Source organism: Rhinopithecus bieti, unplaced genomic scaffold (genome assembly GCF_001698545.2).
Source record: "Rhinopithecus bieti isolate Rb0 unplaced genomic scaffold, ASM169854v2 scaffold_15131, whole genome shotgun sequence".
Classification (NCBI taxonomy): domain Eukaryota; kingdom Metazoa; phylum Chordata; class Mammalia; order Primates; family Cercopithecidae; genus Rhinopithecus; species Rhinopithecus bieti.
Genome location: NW_016808003.1, coordinates 168,749 through 186,114, shown reverse-complemented (window position 1 = coordinate 186,114; position 17,366 = coordinate 168,749). Strand labels below are relative to the sequence as shown.

The window sequence follows — 17,366 nt, the reverse complement described above, 5'->3', positions numbered from 1 at the left end:
AGCCAAGACCAAGCCACTGCAGTCCAACCTGGGCAACAGAGCAAGACTGTCTCAAAATAAATAAATACAAAATAAAATAAATAAAATAGGAGCATGACTCCCATTCACAAGGATGAAGCCCTCATGACTTGACCATGTCCCAAAAGTCCTACCTGTTTATTATCTATCTATCTATCTTTCTATCTTTATGTCTCCGTCTGTCCATCCATCCGTCCATCCATCCATCCATCCGTCCGCCTGTCCATCTGTCCATCCATCCATCCATCCATCCCTAGACTGCTCAACAGACACTCTACTTCTTTTTTTTTTTTTTTTGAGACGGAGTCTCGCTCTGTCGCCCAGGCTGGAGTGCAGTGGCCGGATCTCAGCTCACTGCAAGCTCCGACTCCCGGGTTTACGCCATCCTCCTGCCTCAGCCTCCCCAGTAGCTGGGACTACAGGCGCCTGCCACCTCGCCCGGCTAGTTTTTTATATTTTTTAGTAGAGACGGGGTTTCACCGTCTTCGCCAGGATGGTCTCGATCTCCTGACCTTGTGATCCGCCCGTCTCGGCCTCCCAAAGTGCTGGGATTACAGGCTTGAGCCACCGCGCCCGGCCGAGATCCCTTCTCTTGAAACAAAAACAGAATCTAAAGTAGGAGGAGCAATTGGAATTATTAAATTATTAAAGGATTTGGTGACAGACTCTAATTATGTTTTCCTTATTCAAAAACAAGCTCCAAACTCAAGTAAATCAAATGTGAGGTATATATAACTAAGTATACCTTACTACAGAGTGTATATAACTCACAGATATTCTTACTCAAATGAGAATAACTTCTGGAAGCACTTTGGCAAAAAAAAAAAAAAGGCCAAAGGTGGGGAAAACCTTCAAGACACAAAACTGCAGCTCTCTCTCCCTCAGGTATGATCCAAGAATAGATGTCTGCTTTGGAAGAATTCAGAATGGGTCAAGAGAACAGTAGATCATGTGGCCCAACACTCACAATGTATATGCATGATTCTAGATAGAATGTGGGATGTCACTGAGCAAAACTAGAGGTGGGGAAATTCATCTTACTCATATCACCTTGCAACACTAATAAGAGTATTCCTTCCTTGCCCCTAAAAAAGCTACACAGGCTGGATTGGTATTCAAACCTTTAGCCAATGTTCTCAACCTTCCCATCTACACACCCTAAACAGCAGGGTTAGGACAAGGCGGCTCGGCGCTGAAGGCTCGCAGATGAATTACTTGAAATCTGTCTCAATTCTTGTGTGTGCTGTAGTATACCATGATATATTCATGTTTGCATTTTTCAAATAAAATTTGACCATCCAAGAGGCTGAGTGATGTACATCCTATCTTCACAAACCCCAGTTAAAGGGTTATGAAGTTAGAATATGATCAAAAGACTGTACCTTTTATTAAAGAGATGCTGTATTTGTCAACAGAAGGTGTTGAGAGGAGTTTCTTGGCCAGGACTGTTAAATCCTTCGATAAGGTTTTTGTTACAGTCGTCCAGGCTGAGATTTTCACTGGATCTCTTGGGGAATGTCGGGGGACCAGTGAAATCTAAGAGATCTTGAAGTGCTCGGGCATTACCAGTTCCATTTTGGTCCAGAGACACCCCAGGAATCATTTCACTCACTGGTGAAAATTCTGGGATAGAGATAAGCTCTTCTTTTGAAACAGGACTAGAAGAGATGAATGAGAGAGAGAGAGAGGCAGAAAGAGAGAGAGAGAGAGACAGACAACACAGCACAACATATTAATTCTATTTGCAATATTTTGTTATACTACACTTCTAAAGAAGAAGGACTTAGAGTCGGAGTTTTTGTGTAACACATTGTAAAAAATACAAGTGGGTTCAAATTTGAGAAGGACAGATGGTGGACACAGGGCCCCTTGTATGAGAACACGGAAGCAGACTGAGCAGGGCTGTGATGGCCAAGCTCACAATGCCCAAAGGGTGAAAGGACAAAAACCCACAGGCACCAGCATTCTACTACAAAGAAGCAAGGAACTTCCAGAACTTTCTAAATGGGACATTCAGACAGAAAGTCAAAGCCAAAAGTTGAAAGCAAGTTGAGGAAGAGCCCTAATTAACACTGCTCCCAGTGCTACCTTTCTAGTAGTGCCACCTTGGGAGAATTGCTTTTCCTTCCTGCAGCCTCAGTTTCTTCGCCAGTAAAATGGGAACAATCATTTCTCTCTGCCAGGGCTCCTGTGAGTGTGAATCTGATCGTGCTGAGAAGAGTTCATGTGAAACTGCCTGAAGTACTCAGTTAAGGTTGGGGGACCCATCATGAAAGGATCCCACTACAGCCCACATCATCACTGGCAAAGCCAATCTCACCCTCTGCTTCCTCTCTAAAGTGAGGCTTCCAATCCACCCTGACTTATCCAGCTCCAGCCCAGCCAAGCCTGACTTTCTTTCTCTCTCTCTCTTCCTCTCCCTAGAGATGGAAGGAGGCGTTTCATAATTGTGCCAGCTGTAAGGCCTAGTAAAGGAGCAAGTCCAGGCTCTGAAGAGTGGTGGGCTGAGGGCCTATCATCAGGAATCTCTTAACAGCCAGAGTAAGGCTGCTGCCAGGTTCTTCTTTTTCTTCCTTGTGAGATCTTAGAGAAGAATCTAGAAAACCAGAACTGCAGAAGCGCAGGGGAACTGTCTCTGGTGGAAATTCATCCTCCAGAGCCCCATGGGGTCAGCTGAGAAGGCATCCTTGCTTAGCGACTTCCCTCCTTCCCCTTTCTCCTGAAAAACTCCCAAGAGCTTTCCTCTAACAAATCACATGCCCTAGAAACTCTGTTTCAGGCTCTGCTTCTAGGGAACCTGACGCAAGACACTAGAATGTTGTACCACTGAGAGCTTTCCCATAACGTCAATCAAACCTGCTTTAGGTGATTTGGTTGTATAAAAGATGAAGAAACCAACTAAAAGAAAGGGTAGTATTTGGAGAAGTGATGAGGCTTAAATGCAAAAGAAATGAATATACCTCACATCCATAGACTGAACTTCTTCAGTTGAATCATCCAGACTATTTGATTTCCCATCAAGGGCATCCAGATGAACGAGTCCCCCAGCTGGCTTAAGCCCATTAGATAAAATGTCTTGGGGATAAGTTTCTGGGGCAGCGTGACCCAGACCATTAACTTCCTGGCAGGTGTTCAATCCATTGATTTCTGATCGAGAACACAAAGTCCCTTGTATTAATCATAAAATGTCTAAATTAAGTAACAGGGAAATATAGATCAAGGCAATTAATTTAATGCTCTGCTTCACTGATACTGCAGCATCTTTTGTGGAAGGAGCCACAAACAACCCCATATAATCACCTTCACACAGGGGAAGAGAAGACAAATAACATTATCAGTGTCTGTGCAGAACCTCTGGAGAAGAGCAGAGTCAGGTCCTAATAGTAATAAAACCTGACCAGCAGTTAAGCTCCCTGGAAAGCACTGTGAGCCAGCAGCCAGAGTGCTTCCTATGCTGGGATTATGGGAGTAACCAAGGAACCCAGTGGATTCCCAAGTGGAGCTGACAGTCCCTGTGCTGCAGACACATTCCTAGGGAAGGGAAACTGCACAGGCCCCTGCCAGCAGTCACCCTCTTGGGATCCTTGGGTCTGCTTACCCTGCAAGAAGTCTTATGAGCTTCTGCTACTAAAAGGAAGAACCCAAGAACCAGATGTCACACTCACCCATTTTGTTGGGGACAACTGGTTTTGTCTTATTTTCCATACACACAGCAGGCTGGACCCCCACTTTGGGGTCTTCTTTCTGAAAACAAATGGAAGGTGAATGAAGTGAGGGAAGGCTGACATCACACAGGAAAAAAAAGTGTTTTTTAAAAGCATCCGATGATATTTTGAGCCTGGACCATCTGCCTGTTCTGTGGTAATTCTTTAAATCTTCAGCTGTGTTTCCCTTATTCTTATGTATTTTTATGTCAGCATTCTCTTTTTAATTCATGGACTACTATGCCTCTCTCTTCATCCCACCCCTCATTACTCTAAGGAAATCTTTAACCCATCCCATCTCTGAAGCCCCTCTTTCTTTTCAGGTACCTAACCCTCCTTAACCTAGCCAGGAACAAAGCAGGAAAACTGCATTTTTTTTCTGGCTAATCCTCTCCAAGACCTACGATTTCACTGAGTGTATTCTGCTGTTCTTTTCTACTTAGTACATAAACTATTAAAATGGTCATTTGAATTCCTACCTTCACTTGTGGAGACACATCACTTTTCCTTGTTCTCTTCATGATTTCATCTATTCTCTAAAAACAAAAAACAAAAAACAAAATCAAGTAAGAGGACTATAAACCCAAAAACATAAAAGTAGCTTGGTTTACATGCAACATCACATTTCTCAGAAAACTTGTAAAAGACAAATGTCAGAAGAGGATAACAAGTATAGAAAGGTTTTCCACTGGTTTTGGAGATGTACACCTCTGGCCCCATGGACGAGGTCAAATGCATGAGAAGTTAACTAGTACGTATCTAGAATCAATATTCAATTTATATCCCATATTTCTCCTTCTTCTCCTTAGGCTCCCTATAAATCAACAAATTACCACCTGCCATTAAAGAGGACCACCCTACAGAAAGTGAGGCTGAGGTGCATCACAGGGGAGAAGACCACAGGTTGGTCTCCTGGGTCCCAGGCCTATAGCAATACAAAGCCCAGGTTGGGCCTAGGATACCATGAGAATATGCCTTTATAATCAGTCTCCTTAAACCCAACTTTACCCATAAGTATAGTGAGTGTAAATGGACTAAACACTACAATTAAAAGACAAAGAGAAAGACTGTCAAACAGAATTAAAATAACAATTCCTGGCTATATGCTCTTTACTTATAAAAACACACAGAAGAAGTTTTAAGTAGAAGGGTGAAAAAGATTTGACATACAGACACTAATCATAAAAGGGCTGTCAGGCCAAGCACAGTGGCTCACATCTATATTCCCAGCACTTCATGAGGTTAAGGGAGGAGGATCCCTTGAGTCCAGGAGTTCGAGACCAGCCTGGCCAACATGGTGAAATCCCACCTCTACTAAAAATACAAAAATTAGCCAGGTGTAAGTGGTGTGCACCTGTAATCCCAGTTAGTTGGGAGGCTGAGGCAGGAGAATCACTTGAACCTGGGAGGGGGAGGTTGTGGTGAGCCAAGATCGCACCACTGCACTCCAGCATGGGTGACAGAGTGAGACTCTGTCTCAAAAAAAAAAAAAAAAAAAAGCGGGGTGGGGAGTGCTGTCAAAGGAGACTTTAAGACAAGAAATATCACTAGAGCCAAAGGCATATCACGATAAATATATATAAAACAAAACCTGACAGAACTGAAAGGAAAAAATGGGCAAATCCATAATCACAGATGGAACTGGTTTTTTTTCTATTATTTGAGACAGGGTCTCACTCCTGTTCCCCAGGCTGGAGTGCAGTGGCATGATCTCGGCTCACTGCAGGCTTGACTTCCTGAGTTCAGGTCATGTTCCCACCTCAGCCTCCTACGTAGCTGGGACTACAGACACATGCCACCATACTCAGCTATTTTCTGTATTTTTAGTAGAGACAGGGTTTCACTGTATTACTCGTGCTAGACTGGAACTTCTGGGCTCAAGTGATCCTCCTGCCTCTGCCTCCCTAAGTGCTGGGATTACAGGTGTGAGCCACCATGCCTGGCCGCAGATGGAGTTTTTAACAATCTTTCTCAATAACTGATAGAACAATATGGCAAAAAACTAATAAAGACATAGAAGATTTGGACAGTGGTATCAATGAACTTGACCTAACTGACAATCCTAGGATCATTATATCCAATCACTGCAGAAGAGAACTGGATTTACTTCCTATTCACTTACCCTAAGTCTTCCTGATCCCTCAGCCCTTACCTTCTTTCTCTCCAGTCTCTCCTGCTCAATCTGCAGCATGATCTGTTCTCTCTCGAGACGCATCTGTTCAGCTACCTCCCGGGCCTTTGCTTCTGCTGCTTCTTTCTAACAGAAACAGGTAAATCAAGGCAAAGCTTTAATAAGCTAAGAAAACAGTGTGGTAATTCCTTGGCTTTGCACATGTTCCTTCATCTCATCATCTGCCCTAAAGTGGATGCTGCTCCAATATTCAACGTGGATATACACAAACCACCAGATGACAGAGCACACATGGCTGGACCTCATTCATATACCCCTGGCTCACCATGCAAATCACCTGCAGACAGTTCTCATACATGGCCAAGGCTTTTCTGTGTCTGCGGGCAGGCTTGGACCATGAAGTGTGCATGTGGCCAGATCAGAGAGTTAATTCCCCTTCTACAGTGAGGGGCAGGATGTGGTAGATAAGTAGTTCAGTTTCCTCATCCCTCAGCTGGACAATTCTAAAGTGTGATCCACAGTCTCTCAGAGGTTCCCAATGGGACTGTGTTCTAGTCACCCACAGTAACACATGCATCAATGCACTTACACTGGCTTTTCTCCTATTCCTCTACCGGCTTCCTGGGATTCGCTTGCAAAAAAAACTGCTGGCACCCAAATTCTTATCCCAGGGTTTGCCTTTGGGAAACCCAAACTGACAGATGGCAAACATTACCAACTTCACTGCAACTGCCCCAACTTATATTTAATAACCAGCCCAGTTTACGAAAAAACTTCAAGTAAATATTATGAGTCATTGAAATTTAACTAATTGTACCTACTATTAAGGCCCTTAAAAAACAAGTAAAGTCCATCTGAGGACTCATACAGTACCTGCTTTTCAATCATGGCTTTCTCTTGCTTTTCTTGTTCTTGCTTTTCTTGTTCTTGCTTTTCTTTCAACAACAGCTCTTCCTCAGTCTTCCGCTTGGCTTCCTCGCCTGCCTTTCTTTTCTCTTCCTCTTCCTGTTTCTTCTTTTCCTCTTCCTGCTGCTTCCTTTCTTCTTCCTGCTTTCGGGCTTCCTCTTCTAGGCGATGCCTTTCCTCCTCTGCCTTTCTTTTCAATTCCTCTCTCTCCAGCCTTTTGAGAATACAACTGTTGTTAGAAGATGACATGCTCGAAAAGCAAACTGCCAGAGAACTGTGTGCTGACAGCCGAGAATAATGCTCCACATGGTAACGCGCACATTTAATAATTTCAACAAGCATTCATTTAATAATATGATTCATCCTTCCTGGAAATCCACTCTGGTCCATATATTTACCAAAAAATATTAACCAGGCTTGACTTTAAATTCTGTAATAAAGCAATGAATGATGTGTTGATGTGTGATGCATTCTGTATTGAAAACAGATGCTCCTCAGTCAATGAACAAATGACGACGATGAGAAAGTCAAGCCATCATTCTTATTGAATGACAATTCTTTTAAAAACCTAAGCAGAATAAATATTTAAAACCAACGAAAGCTAGGAAAAATGGGAAGTGTCTCAATGGCCACAAATGTGCCAGTCAGCAATTTAAGAGCAGTGACTATGAACTCAAAAAGTCATACTAATTGGGTTCTAATTGGTATGTGACTTATGAAGCAGCAAATGGAAGAAAATGCTCAACAGAAACCTGACATTTAATAAAACATTTATTTCCATTTATTTTGGCAATCTTTAGAAATCTATTTTAGCTTTCTTTGATATATGAAAATTAAGTGGCATTTAGACGATTTTATCCACAGACAGATGAACGGTTCATGTTGTAGTGATAAAGAGCTCGAAGCAGTACGGGAAAATTCTGTAAAGTCCAAGAGCTTGTTTTAACCTAACGTTCCTCCTCCTCACATGTACGCCACTTTCCTTGGGTAATCACTGGCAATGTGATGTATGGGCATGACCCAAAATTGTACTCTGATTATGCCACTCACTGTGTGACACTTGGAAAGTCACCTATGTTCTTAATGCCCATTTAAAAAATGGGAAAAGCTATACTATTGTTCTATGGCATTACCGTGAGAATGAAAATGCCTGCCCTAGAAGGTTCTCAAATGTTAGTTGGTTTTACAATTTAAAATGAATTCTCTCTCCAAGCCCCAATGTCCTTTAAAGTGCACCTATAAATCTGTATGTCTTTTAGAAATTACCTTCATTTGGAAGCATGTGCCAATGACTTACTGGGGGTGCTGTTATTTGTTATAAAAGGTCAAGACTTAAAAGAGCATCCATCCATCCTAATGGTCAGCTTCAGAACTCATGCACGCTAATAGCCTATGTAGGACCAAAGGAAATATTTTGTTTATTCATTCAAAGAAGTATTTTAAAAGAAAGATAAAGAAATACTGAAATATGTTAGCCCGAGGCTGTAACAATACGTGATAACACTAAATTAGGTCACAACGCCTGTGAAGCATTGTGCAACAACTCAAATTATTAACAGATATTCTGGAGAGGAGCATTATAGAACCTATCAGAAAGAAGCTCCCATTTTCTTAGACTCCTCAATGAAATACTAAGTATGTCCAACACAGGATTATCCAAAATGGATGTGTTAATAACAAGATGTATCTAAAGGTTAACTGAAATACCATTTCATTTCTTACCCTTTATTAACGAGCCAATTATGATTGTCCCAGAGAAGTTAACACACAAAGGATATATTGTGTATTAATTAATGTATAAGCTACTTCATAAAGGACCTGCCATTTTCATCTCCAGGACCTGAAAATCCATTCTGTTTCTTTTTTTTTTTCTGATGGCATCTTGCTGTTGTTGCCCAGGCTGGAGTGCAATGGTGCAATCTCGGCTCACCGCAACCTCTGCCTCCCAGGTTCAAGCAATTCGCCTGCCTCAGCCTCCTGAGTAGCTGGGATTACAGGCATGCACCACCACGCCTGGCTAATTTTGCATTTTTAGTAGAGACGGGGTTTCACCATGTTGGTCAGGCTGGTCTCAAACTCCTGACCTCAGATGATCTGCCCGCCTCGGCCTCCCGAAGTGCTGGGATTATAGGCGTGAGCCACCGCGCTTGGCCTCTGTTTCTTTTTACCATCAGGACTTCAGAAGTGCCCAGATGCACACATATAAGAACATCCTTATGGCCCCTGAACCTCCATAATCCTCATTATCACCCAAAATATAAATCCCCACAAGCCCATGAGACCCTGCTTGTCCTTTCCATAGTACCTCCATGGAAATCTTGTACTTTTTTTTTTTTTTTTGACATGGAGTCTCACTCTGTTGCCCAGGCTGGATTACAGTGGCATCATCTTGGCTCACTACAACCTCTACCTCCCGGGTTCAAGTGATTCTTGTGCCTCAGCCTCCCGAGTAGCTGGGACTACAGGCATGCACCGCTATACCCAGCTCACTTTTGTATTTTTAGCAGAGACAGGGTTTCACCATGTTGGCCAGGCTGGTCTCAAACTCCTGACCTCAACTGATCCGCCTGCCTTGGCCTCCCAAAGTGCTGGGATTACAGGTTTGAGCCACCGCGCCCAGCCCCTTCATCCTCTTATATACCAAGTTCTCTCCCTTAACCACCCTTCGCTTCCCCAAAGTAGGTAAAATTTGGCAAAACAAACCAAAAAAACCCTGGCTTCCCCTGTGTGAAACCACGTCCCTCACAATCCTCTCCAGGGATGAGCACTCCTTCTCTCTCTGCTCAAAGAACCAGACAGCACATTAGATTTCATCATCTTCCCCACCGCCCTCTGCTCTGGGCTATCTCGAGCTTACTGCCCTTGCTGTCAGTACTAAACCTCCAAAGTTCATCAGCTCTGTGTGTAGTCCTTTTTTTTGCTTTGTAGAGGCAGGGTTTCGTTCTGTTGCCCAGGTTGGAGTGCAGTGCTGCCATCACAGCTCACTGCAGCCCCAACCTCTCAGGCTCAAGCGATCCTCCCACCTCAGCTCCTAAGTAGCCAGGATCACAGTGAATGCCACCATACCTGGATCATTTTTGAATTTTTTTTTTTTTCAAATAGAGACAGGTCTCATTTTGTTGCCCAGGCTGGTCTCAAACTCCTGGGCTGAAGTGATCCGTCCACCCCATTCTCCCAAAGCACTGGGATTATAGGCATGAGCCACTGTGCCTGGCCCTGTGTGTAGTCCTGTCATCCTCTTCATCCTTGTTCTTGTCATTCACCCAAGTCCATCTCCCTTTCCTCATTACATACAAAGTACCAGAAAATTGTGCATTACTGTTATCATTTGGCATTCAGTGGATGCATCGTCCCTTGTCCCTGTCACTGGCCATTTGAGAAGGATCTTCATATATTGGCTCTTGTCTGAAACTCCAGCACCTCACCCCCTTTTCTGTCGCTCCCTGTTAACGTTCCTCGCGTCACTGACATAGGCTTAAACTTGAGTTGTTCAATCTGGGGGATGAGTGTGTAGGTTTCACTGGTCTCTATTCTTACATGCTTAAGAGTTTTCATTTTAAAACAAGCCTAACCTTCAACATTAACCTTCTCTGATCTGATCTCACCCCATCCTTTTGCCTTTTTCTCTCCTGAACTGCCCTGGTTAGCGCTGTGCAGTCTACTTGTATCTGCTTCCCTCTCTCTCTGTGTCCCCCAGGCCTTGGGTACCCTTGTGAGCATTTCAGAGATGGCATGGAGGTCACTCTGTTGCCCAACTCCAGGCTTGGGTGGTCTCCAGGACCACTCCTGGGCTGCCAAGCACTGGTTAGAGAGAGGCTAAACAAGTCTGGCTGGTTATCTGCCTGCTGGCAATTGCATTCGGCCTTTTCATCCTCATCCCCTGGATCTCTTATGGACACAGTCCCAATTGCCACTTTTCTCAATCTTTGTCATCTTCCTTAGTTGATGGTTATCACCAACTGCTCTACAGAGAAGACCGAGGTCACCTGATCTGAGCTACTTAAACTCTCCTTTATGACATTACTGCTAGAAATGTCCCCATTTGTTCCTCTGCTTAGATGGAAATGCCACCACTTGTGCTGTGAATTCCACATCCTCCACAGCTATGTGTCCCTCCCACTGGCCCCTCTTCCCTTCATTTGTCAGTTTCATCCTTCTGCATGCACTTTTTCCATGCCCTGGAAAAATGCTCAGGTCTCAGGCATCACAAGCAACCCTCCTCAGTCCTCTCTCAGCTGCCTCCCATTCATGACTGCTTAACAGCCAGCTTATATTCTGGGCCTGTATCCACTCACCTCTTCAGGCTGCTTTGTCTCTATCCCACTTCTCAACAATTTCCCTCCAAAATCTCTGTTCACCTCCTAAATCCCAAGACCAACAGCCTTAGTCTTTGATAACCCTATGTCTTACCAAAAGTCCTGCCCACGTGGCTCTCCCTACAGCCCTGTGCTGCATGAGGCTGAATGACCCTGGCTCTCTCCTACCTCTCTTGGCTTTCCCTTCTTGCCTCAGCTGCTGCCACATCCTGCTGCCCCACATCGCATGCACCCCGCCTGCCCTACCTCTCACCAAAACCACCTGCCACCTGTAGGCTCAGCAGCAAAAAGCCAGGTCTCAGCAGCCTCGAAGACCTCTGCCTGTGGTTCCTGGCCTGGGCTAACTCTTGCTTCAACAAGAAAGTTTAGCCTGGCTACATGACCTTGCTCGTGGGGAGAGTCTAACTGGAATATTCTCTTTTCTTCAATTTTTTAAAAAGATGGGGTCTCACTATGTTGCCCAGGCTCATCTAGAACTTCTGGCCTCTAGTGATCCTCCCACCTCAGCCTTTCAAGTAGCTGGGACTACAGGTATAAGCCACTGCGCCTGGCTGGAATATTCTTTCATGTGAACCCCTAGTAGCTATTTTAGCTTCTTAACATGACTTAAAGTGATACATCTAGGAATCCCATTATGATCTCCTGCTTACTAGTTCCTGTCAGTGCCTTCCCCAGGGTGGACCCGGGGTCTAAGGTTTCTTGCACCACCTCTAAGAATCTCACTTTATATCTTGGGCCATCCACAGCCCGGGGGCTGGGCCCTGTTGTGTTTGGGAATGGACCAACTTTTGTTCTTCTGCTTAGGGCCTGCTTGTCTGGACTCCTGGTTGACCCTTTGTTCCGGTTCCCTCATCCTTGACTTGGATGGTGTTTCCCTTACCAGTTTGTGACAATAATAGGGCTTTCCACAGTTTGACTCAAGTAACTTTATTTTTCTCTAAATTATTTTATCTGGCAACATTTCTGTGGCTTTAACTATTAACTGTAAACATAAAACAGATGTGAGGATGATCTTATTCCAAGAGGTGCCGCTGTGTTCTAGCCCCAGGTTGTCTGGTACTTTCCTTCCTCACTCCTCACCTCCCACGTGGCACTATGCAAAGCTTCATAGTCTGGCAAGAGAGAGGAAAACTCATTTGGGGTCAAGTGTATTGCTCTAATGTTTACCTACACCCCCAAGCTTCAATTCCATCTCCAATCACCTGGACGTACTGTAGACACCATAAACTTACCTAAAATCAAATGAATAATTTTTTTTTTTTTGAGACGGCAGTTCTCGCTCTGTCGCCCGGGCTGGGGGGTGCAGGTTGCCAAGATCTCATTCTCACTTGCAAGCTCGGGGCCTCCTGGGTTCCGCCATTCTCCTGCCTCAGCCTTCCTGGAGTAGGCTGGGACTACAAGCACCCGCCACCACGCCCGGCTAATTTTTTTTATATTTTTAGTTAGAGACGGCGTTCACCGGTGTTAGCCAGGATGGTCTCGATCTTCTGAACCTCGTTGCATCTACCCGTCTCGGCCTCCCAAAAGTGCTGGGGATTACAGGGCTTGAGCCACCCGCCGGCCTAAATGAATAATTTTTTATTTTAAAACAAACCAATTCCTTATGTCCTTTCTTTACCTGTTATTGAGTATACCATTCTCCTAAGACCTTAGAATCAAACCTCAGCATCAACTTCAAATCTGCCTATTTCTTTGGCGTTAAGTCCACAGAGACTGGCTTTTCCAGTTCTACCTTCACCATACTACTTCAGCTCTTCTGTTCTCTTAACCTACTACTACAATGGTTTCTTAGGATTCTTCCTCCTTCTGTTCCTTTCTTGTACATATACCGAGCGCCAGGCACCAGTGATCCAAAGACTGTGTCCCAGCCTTTTAAGGTGCTAACTGGAGGAAAGAGGCCTGTAAACAAATGAAACTATGTTAGTCAACTGAACAGCTGGGCTCAGTATGGGTGAAAAGTTGGGGGTGGTCAGTGCTGTCCCAGGCACAGGGCCAGAAAAGGTACAGGGAGGGAGCAAGACTTGACTTGCATTTTGAAAAACGAAGACACGACTGGCAGGAAGGAGCACAAGTCCACGTGGGGGCAAAGTAAAAGCACAGCTTTGGAGGTGTGGAGCCGTGTGATGGGTGAATGTCAGAGAGCTTTGCACACTGGTGTCTGGAGGAAAGCAAGGGGTAAGAGGCAGGTAGTGGCCAGTTCATGGCAGGCCTTGAAGGCCTGTTGACAGGTTTGGGTGGATCCAGTGGGCAGAGGAGTCACTGGCTTGTGAAAGAACAGGAGAACAATCACATTTATTTGGGAAAGGTCATTGTGGACCCAGTGTGGACAGGGGACAAACTTTAGGATACCTAGAGCAGGGAGCTCAGTTGGGATATGACAGATGCAGTCCAGATCAGAAGCAATGGGGGCTGGAGCTGAGGAAGGAGAGGAAGGACTGGAAGGGAAGGGAGAGAACAGAGGTGCCAATGTGACAGCTGATGAAGACTGGACCTGACAACCACTGGGAGGAAGAAGGAAAGGAAAGAGCTGAGAGTGGCACTGAGACTTCTCACTTGGGTGCCTGAGGAGAGGGGAATGCAGAGCTCATGAAAGAGAAAGGAAGTTTGGGAAAAAATACTAAGTTCTGCTTTGGAAATGCTGGATTTGAGATGTATATGGCACACACTCAAATGAAAACTTATTGCAAATGGAAATACAATCTCTAGGTTCTAGACCAGTGCTATCCAACAGAACCTTCTGTTGAGTAGGAAAACAGTCTATAGATTTGTGCTGCCCAATGTGGTGTGGATCCACATCTACTCAGATGCAGCTCTTGAGCACAGAAATGTGGTGGGTGTGGCTGGGGAAATGAATTTTACTGAATGTATATTTTGGTGGCCACATGTGCCTAGAGGCTCTGATAGTGGACAATGCAGCCCTAGACAGAGCTTGGGCCACAGGCATAGTTTTTAGGAGTCATCAGTACACATGTGTTATTAGTGCCTCCCTTGTTCCAGAAAGTATGGAAGGTTTAGAAAGCAAGCTGCAGTTAACTTCAGAAACAGGCAATAATACAAGACAAAGGGAAAATGAAGGTGGGAAGTGAGACAAGAACAGAGTTGGTTTAGCACAACAAAGGCTCAACAGAAAGCTGTTGTGTAAAATGTGGGCCCTAAATCTTTTGATGCCAGAGGAAACTGGCAGGATGGCAGGGACACTGGCAGTACAGGAGGGAGCAGTGCTGCTTGGGAGGGCTTGTTGGGAGAGAAGCTGGTCCAGGACTAAGGGCTGAGAGCCCAGGCAACATTTAAGGGGATGAAGGGCAGACAGAGAAGGCTATGAAGGAGACGCCAGAGAAGCAAGGACAAGTTTGACAAGGCCAAAGACAACCAAGAAACTGATTAGCAGTTAGGCAATGAGGAGGAGTGGTAGGTGTGAGGTTTGAAGACCGAATGTGAGTTGAGAAAATAAAGACAGAAAGTTCAATCAAGTCTTTCAGGAGCTGGGCTGTGAAGAAAATGGGAGAGACAGAGGTTGGTAGCTGGAAAGTAAAGAACATCACCTTCTTCAGTACACGGTTACAATCATGTTACTCACCAGCTCAGAGCCTACATGGCATCTCCACGGCCTGCAATTATCAAGGCCTGTCACCTGAGGTCCTGTGATTCACCTTTATCTCTTGCGACCTCCCTTCACACACCTTAAGGCCCACCCAGACCAGCCCAAGCATGCCACTCGACAAAACAAACAAACAAACAAAACACGTCTGTATTGACCAAAAGGTTGGAAACAGGAAAACAATCAAAGAAGTCCCAAATTTCAAGAAGGGACTGTCCAGACCTACCCCACTGCCCCTTTAAAAAAACAGATCAGCAAACCTGTAATCAGAGACCACAAAGACTTACCAAGGTCACTAAAGGATCAATAACATTCTATTATTTATTACTCTAAATTCAGTGCTGGCCTTGAAGTGCTACAGCATTGCCTGCTTCCTGTCATGTTAATTCTCTAAACCGTATTGGATTTTACTCTGTGATGAGCCTAACAGCTTCCTTTATCAATTTAATGATAAAATCGACCTTGTCCTTCAACATGCTTTCCTCTCTAAATAAAAAGATCAGAAAAGGAAGGGCTGTCTGTATTGTGACAAAGTACCCTTGTACTAATATCACAGGGTTCTCAAACCCTGGCAAGCTACTAAAACAGAACAGGGCTGAGTCCATGTATTTTTACTGCATTCCCCAGATGATTCTGATGCTCTTCAAGTTGTAGGGACCACAATAATGATGTCTTTTGTCTTGCTCCCAGATGGGATTCCCCATACCTCACTGTTCTTAAGACTATGAGGTTGCCCCTCCACGCAACCCTATGCCTAGGGGACACTGCTCAACCCTCTGTCTCTCACTTTGGGGTGTGAGTTAGGATAATCTGATGGAGGAAACAATTTGGAAATCAGAATCAAGACCAAAACCAGAATCTTGAACCTCTTGTCTTCCCAGGGAGAATCTCATTTTATAAACAAAGTTCAGACTTCCCTGATAGCTCTAGGAGGCCTGCACGGGCCCAGAGTCCAAAAGGAGAATGGGAAGATGCCTGTGCCACTTAGATCCAAGAGCTATGAGTTTCTAGGTCCTCCAAAAAGAACAAAGTTCCACTGTTATTAATAATTACATCTAACATAAGACTCAGTCTCCCGAGCACCTTCCATGTAGTTCAGACATTCTAGGTTCCCATACTTCTGCATACTTCTCTTCAAGTTTTATCAATACCAATGCTGTAAAAAGAAAGGCAAGCTGCTCTTTCCAACACAACATTTACATGAGATCATGCCGAAACTCTGAGCACTAGCATACCTATCTTGTTCTTCCTTCTCTAGTCGTTCTTGCTCCTCCTGTTCCTTCTGCAGCCGGGCCTGTCTTCTCTTTTCAGCCAAGATCTTCGCAGCCTCTCCTGCATCAGTGGTGCCTGCTGTGGACTTCCCCAAGGCTGCACCAGAGGAGAGGCATCAAGAGGAAAAGATCAAGGGAAACGAACATAATGACTCCACTCACACAGCAGCTGCTAGTTGGAAGTGAAAAAAAATCCAACCCAGTGTGGTGATGGGAAATGCTGTCCAGACTAGCACAATCAACCACCAAGCAAGAGAAGTTGTCATGGGCTGGCTGTAACCCTGGACGCATTTTACAGTGGAAGACAATGGAAATGTGAGGAGGAAAGATAAGGTCACTAGCAAGTGCCACAGCAGCCACCATCTGGGTGAACTCACTGCATCGTAGAAGCCTGAAAGACTAAAGGAAGATCTTCTCTTGTGTGAGGTGCAGATGCAGGCTGGATGCAGCCTGTCTTACTCAGCATCCACGCGAGCTTCCACAGCCATGAGTGGAGTCAGCCCCTAGGTCTTCTCCAGGGGACCCTCAGAAGACTGAAGGAAAGAACTCAGTAGCAACGTGCAAACCTAAGAAAGCTGCACGAGGGGATGAATTTGTTCCCAGGAAAAAATCCCTCTTCCTCCCCAAAACATGAGAGAATGGCATGTAGACTGGGTCTGAGGAGAACCGTCTTGGGAAAGCCAAGGCACAGTGGCAGCATCTACCTGCGCTGTTTTCGGCTTTCCCTCCTGTGGCAGCAGTGTGCTTCTCACTGGCATGCTTGTCCACTACATGCTTCTCTAGGGCTTCCTCTCCTTGCGGGCCAGCAGCCTGCTGAGCCAAGGTACCTTCCCTTTCCTTATTGCTCTTCTCTTTCTCTGCTTTCTTCTTGGGCATCTCTTGGCCAGAAAGGGCAGGTAAGCGGTACTTCACAGGAGACCCTGGGTAGGGAGGTTTCGTTGTCTTTGGAGACTGTGGATAAGCTTTAGCAGCTGTCCTGGAAAACCAAAAATATGCCAAAGGACGTTACTGGGCCTGAACACAGAGCTCTCTGTTCCTAAGACACCTAGTTCCAAAAAGCTGAACAATTTCATCCTTCCAGAGGAAGAAAAGTAGGGCTTAGCACACACTCAAAAGTCACTAAAGTGCTCTCAGCCCAACAGGAATATGTGGTCTCTCTAAGATGGCCCTGGTGGAAAGGGAATTATTTTAAGAAGCCTAACTGATGGTGCCATGTCCTAATCTCACTTAGGTTTCATGACAATGCAAAGAAGGAGTATTAGGCACTTTCCTACTCCCTCTTTTAGGTGAACATCAGGGTTGAATCTGGTTTCAGCATATGGCAATGAACACACTGGCTCCTTTTAAAACAATTGTGACAAAACATAAAACATCAAATTTACCATTTTAACCATTTTTAAGTGTACAGTTCAGTGGCATTCA

The 17,366-nt window shown here is 44.8% G+C and overlaps 1 protein-coding gene across 5 annotated transcripts in view; it reads right to left on the bottom strand.

Annotated features, from left to right (window-relative positions):
- Positions 1-17,366, bottom strand: part of MAP7D2 (MAP7 domain containing 2) — a 116,514-nt gene that overhangs the window by 3,147 nt on the left and 96,001 nt on the right. For all 5 annotated transcript variants that reach the window (XM_017884946.1, XM_017884950.1, XM_017884947.1 and 2 more), the window contains 8 exons: positions 16,649-16,920; positions 15,909-16,041; positions 6,727-6,973; positions 5,875-5,979; positions 4,202-4,258; positions 3,684-3,762; positions 2,979-3,165; positions 1,401-1,676 (listed from right to left, as the gene is read on the bottom strand). In XM_017884946.1, the coding sequence (XP_017740435.1) occupies positions 1,427-1,676; positions 2,979-3,165; positions 3,684-3,762; positions 4,202-4,258; positions 5,875-5,979; positions 6,727-6,973; positions 15,909-16,041; positions 16,649-16,920 (1,330 nt within the window). In that variant the 3' untranslated portion in view covers positions 1,401-1,426. The remainder of the gene's footprint in view (positions 1-1,400; positions 1,677-2,978; positions 3,166-3,683; positions 3,763-4,201; positions 4,259-5,874; positions 5,980-6,726; positions 6,974-15,908; positions 16,042-16,648; positions 16,921-17,366) is intronic.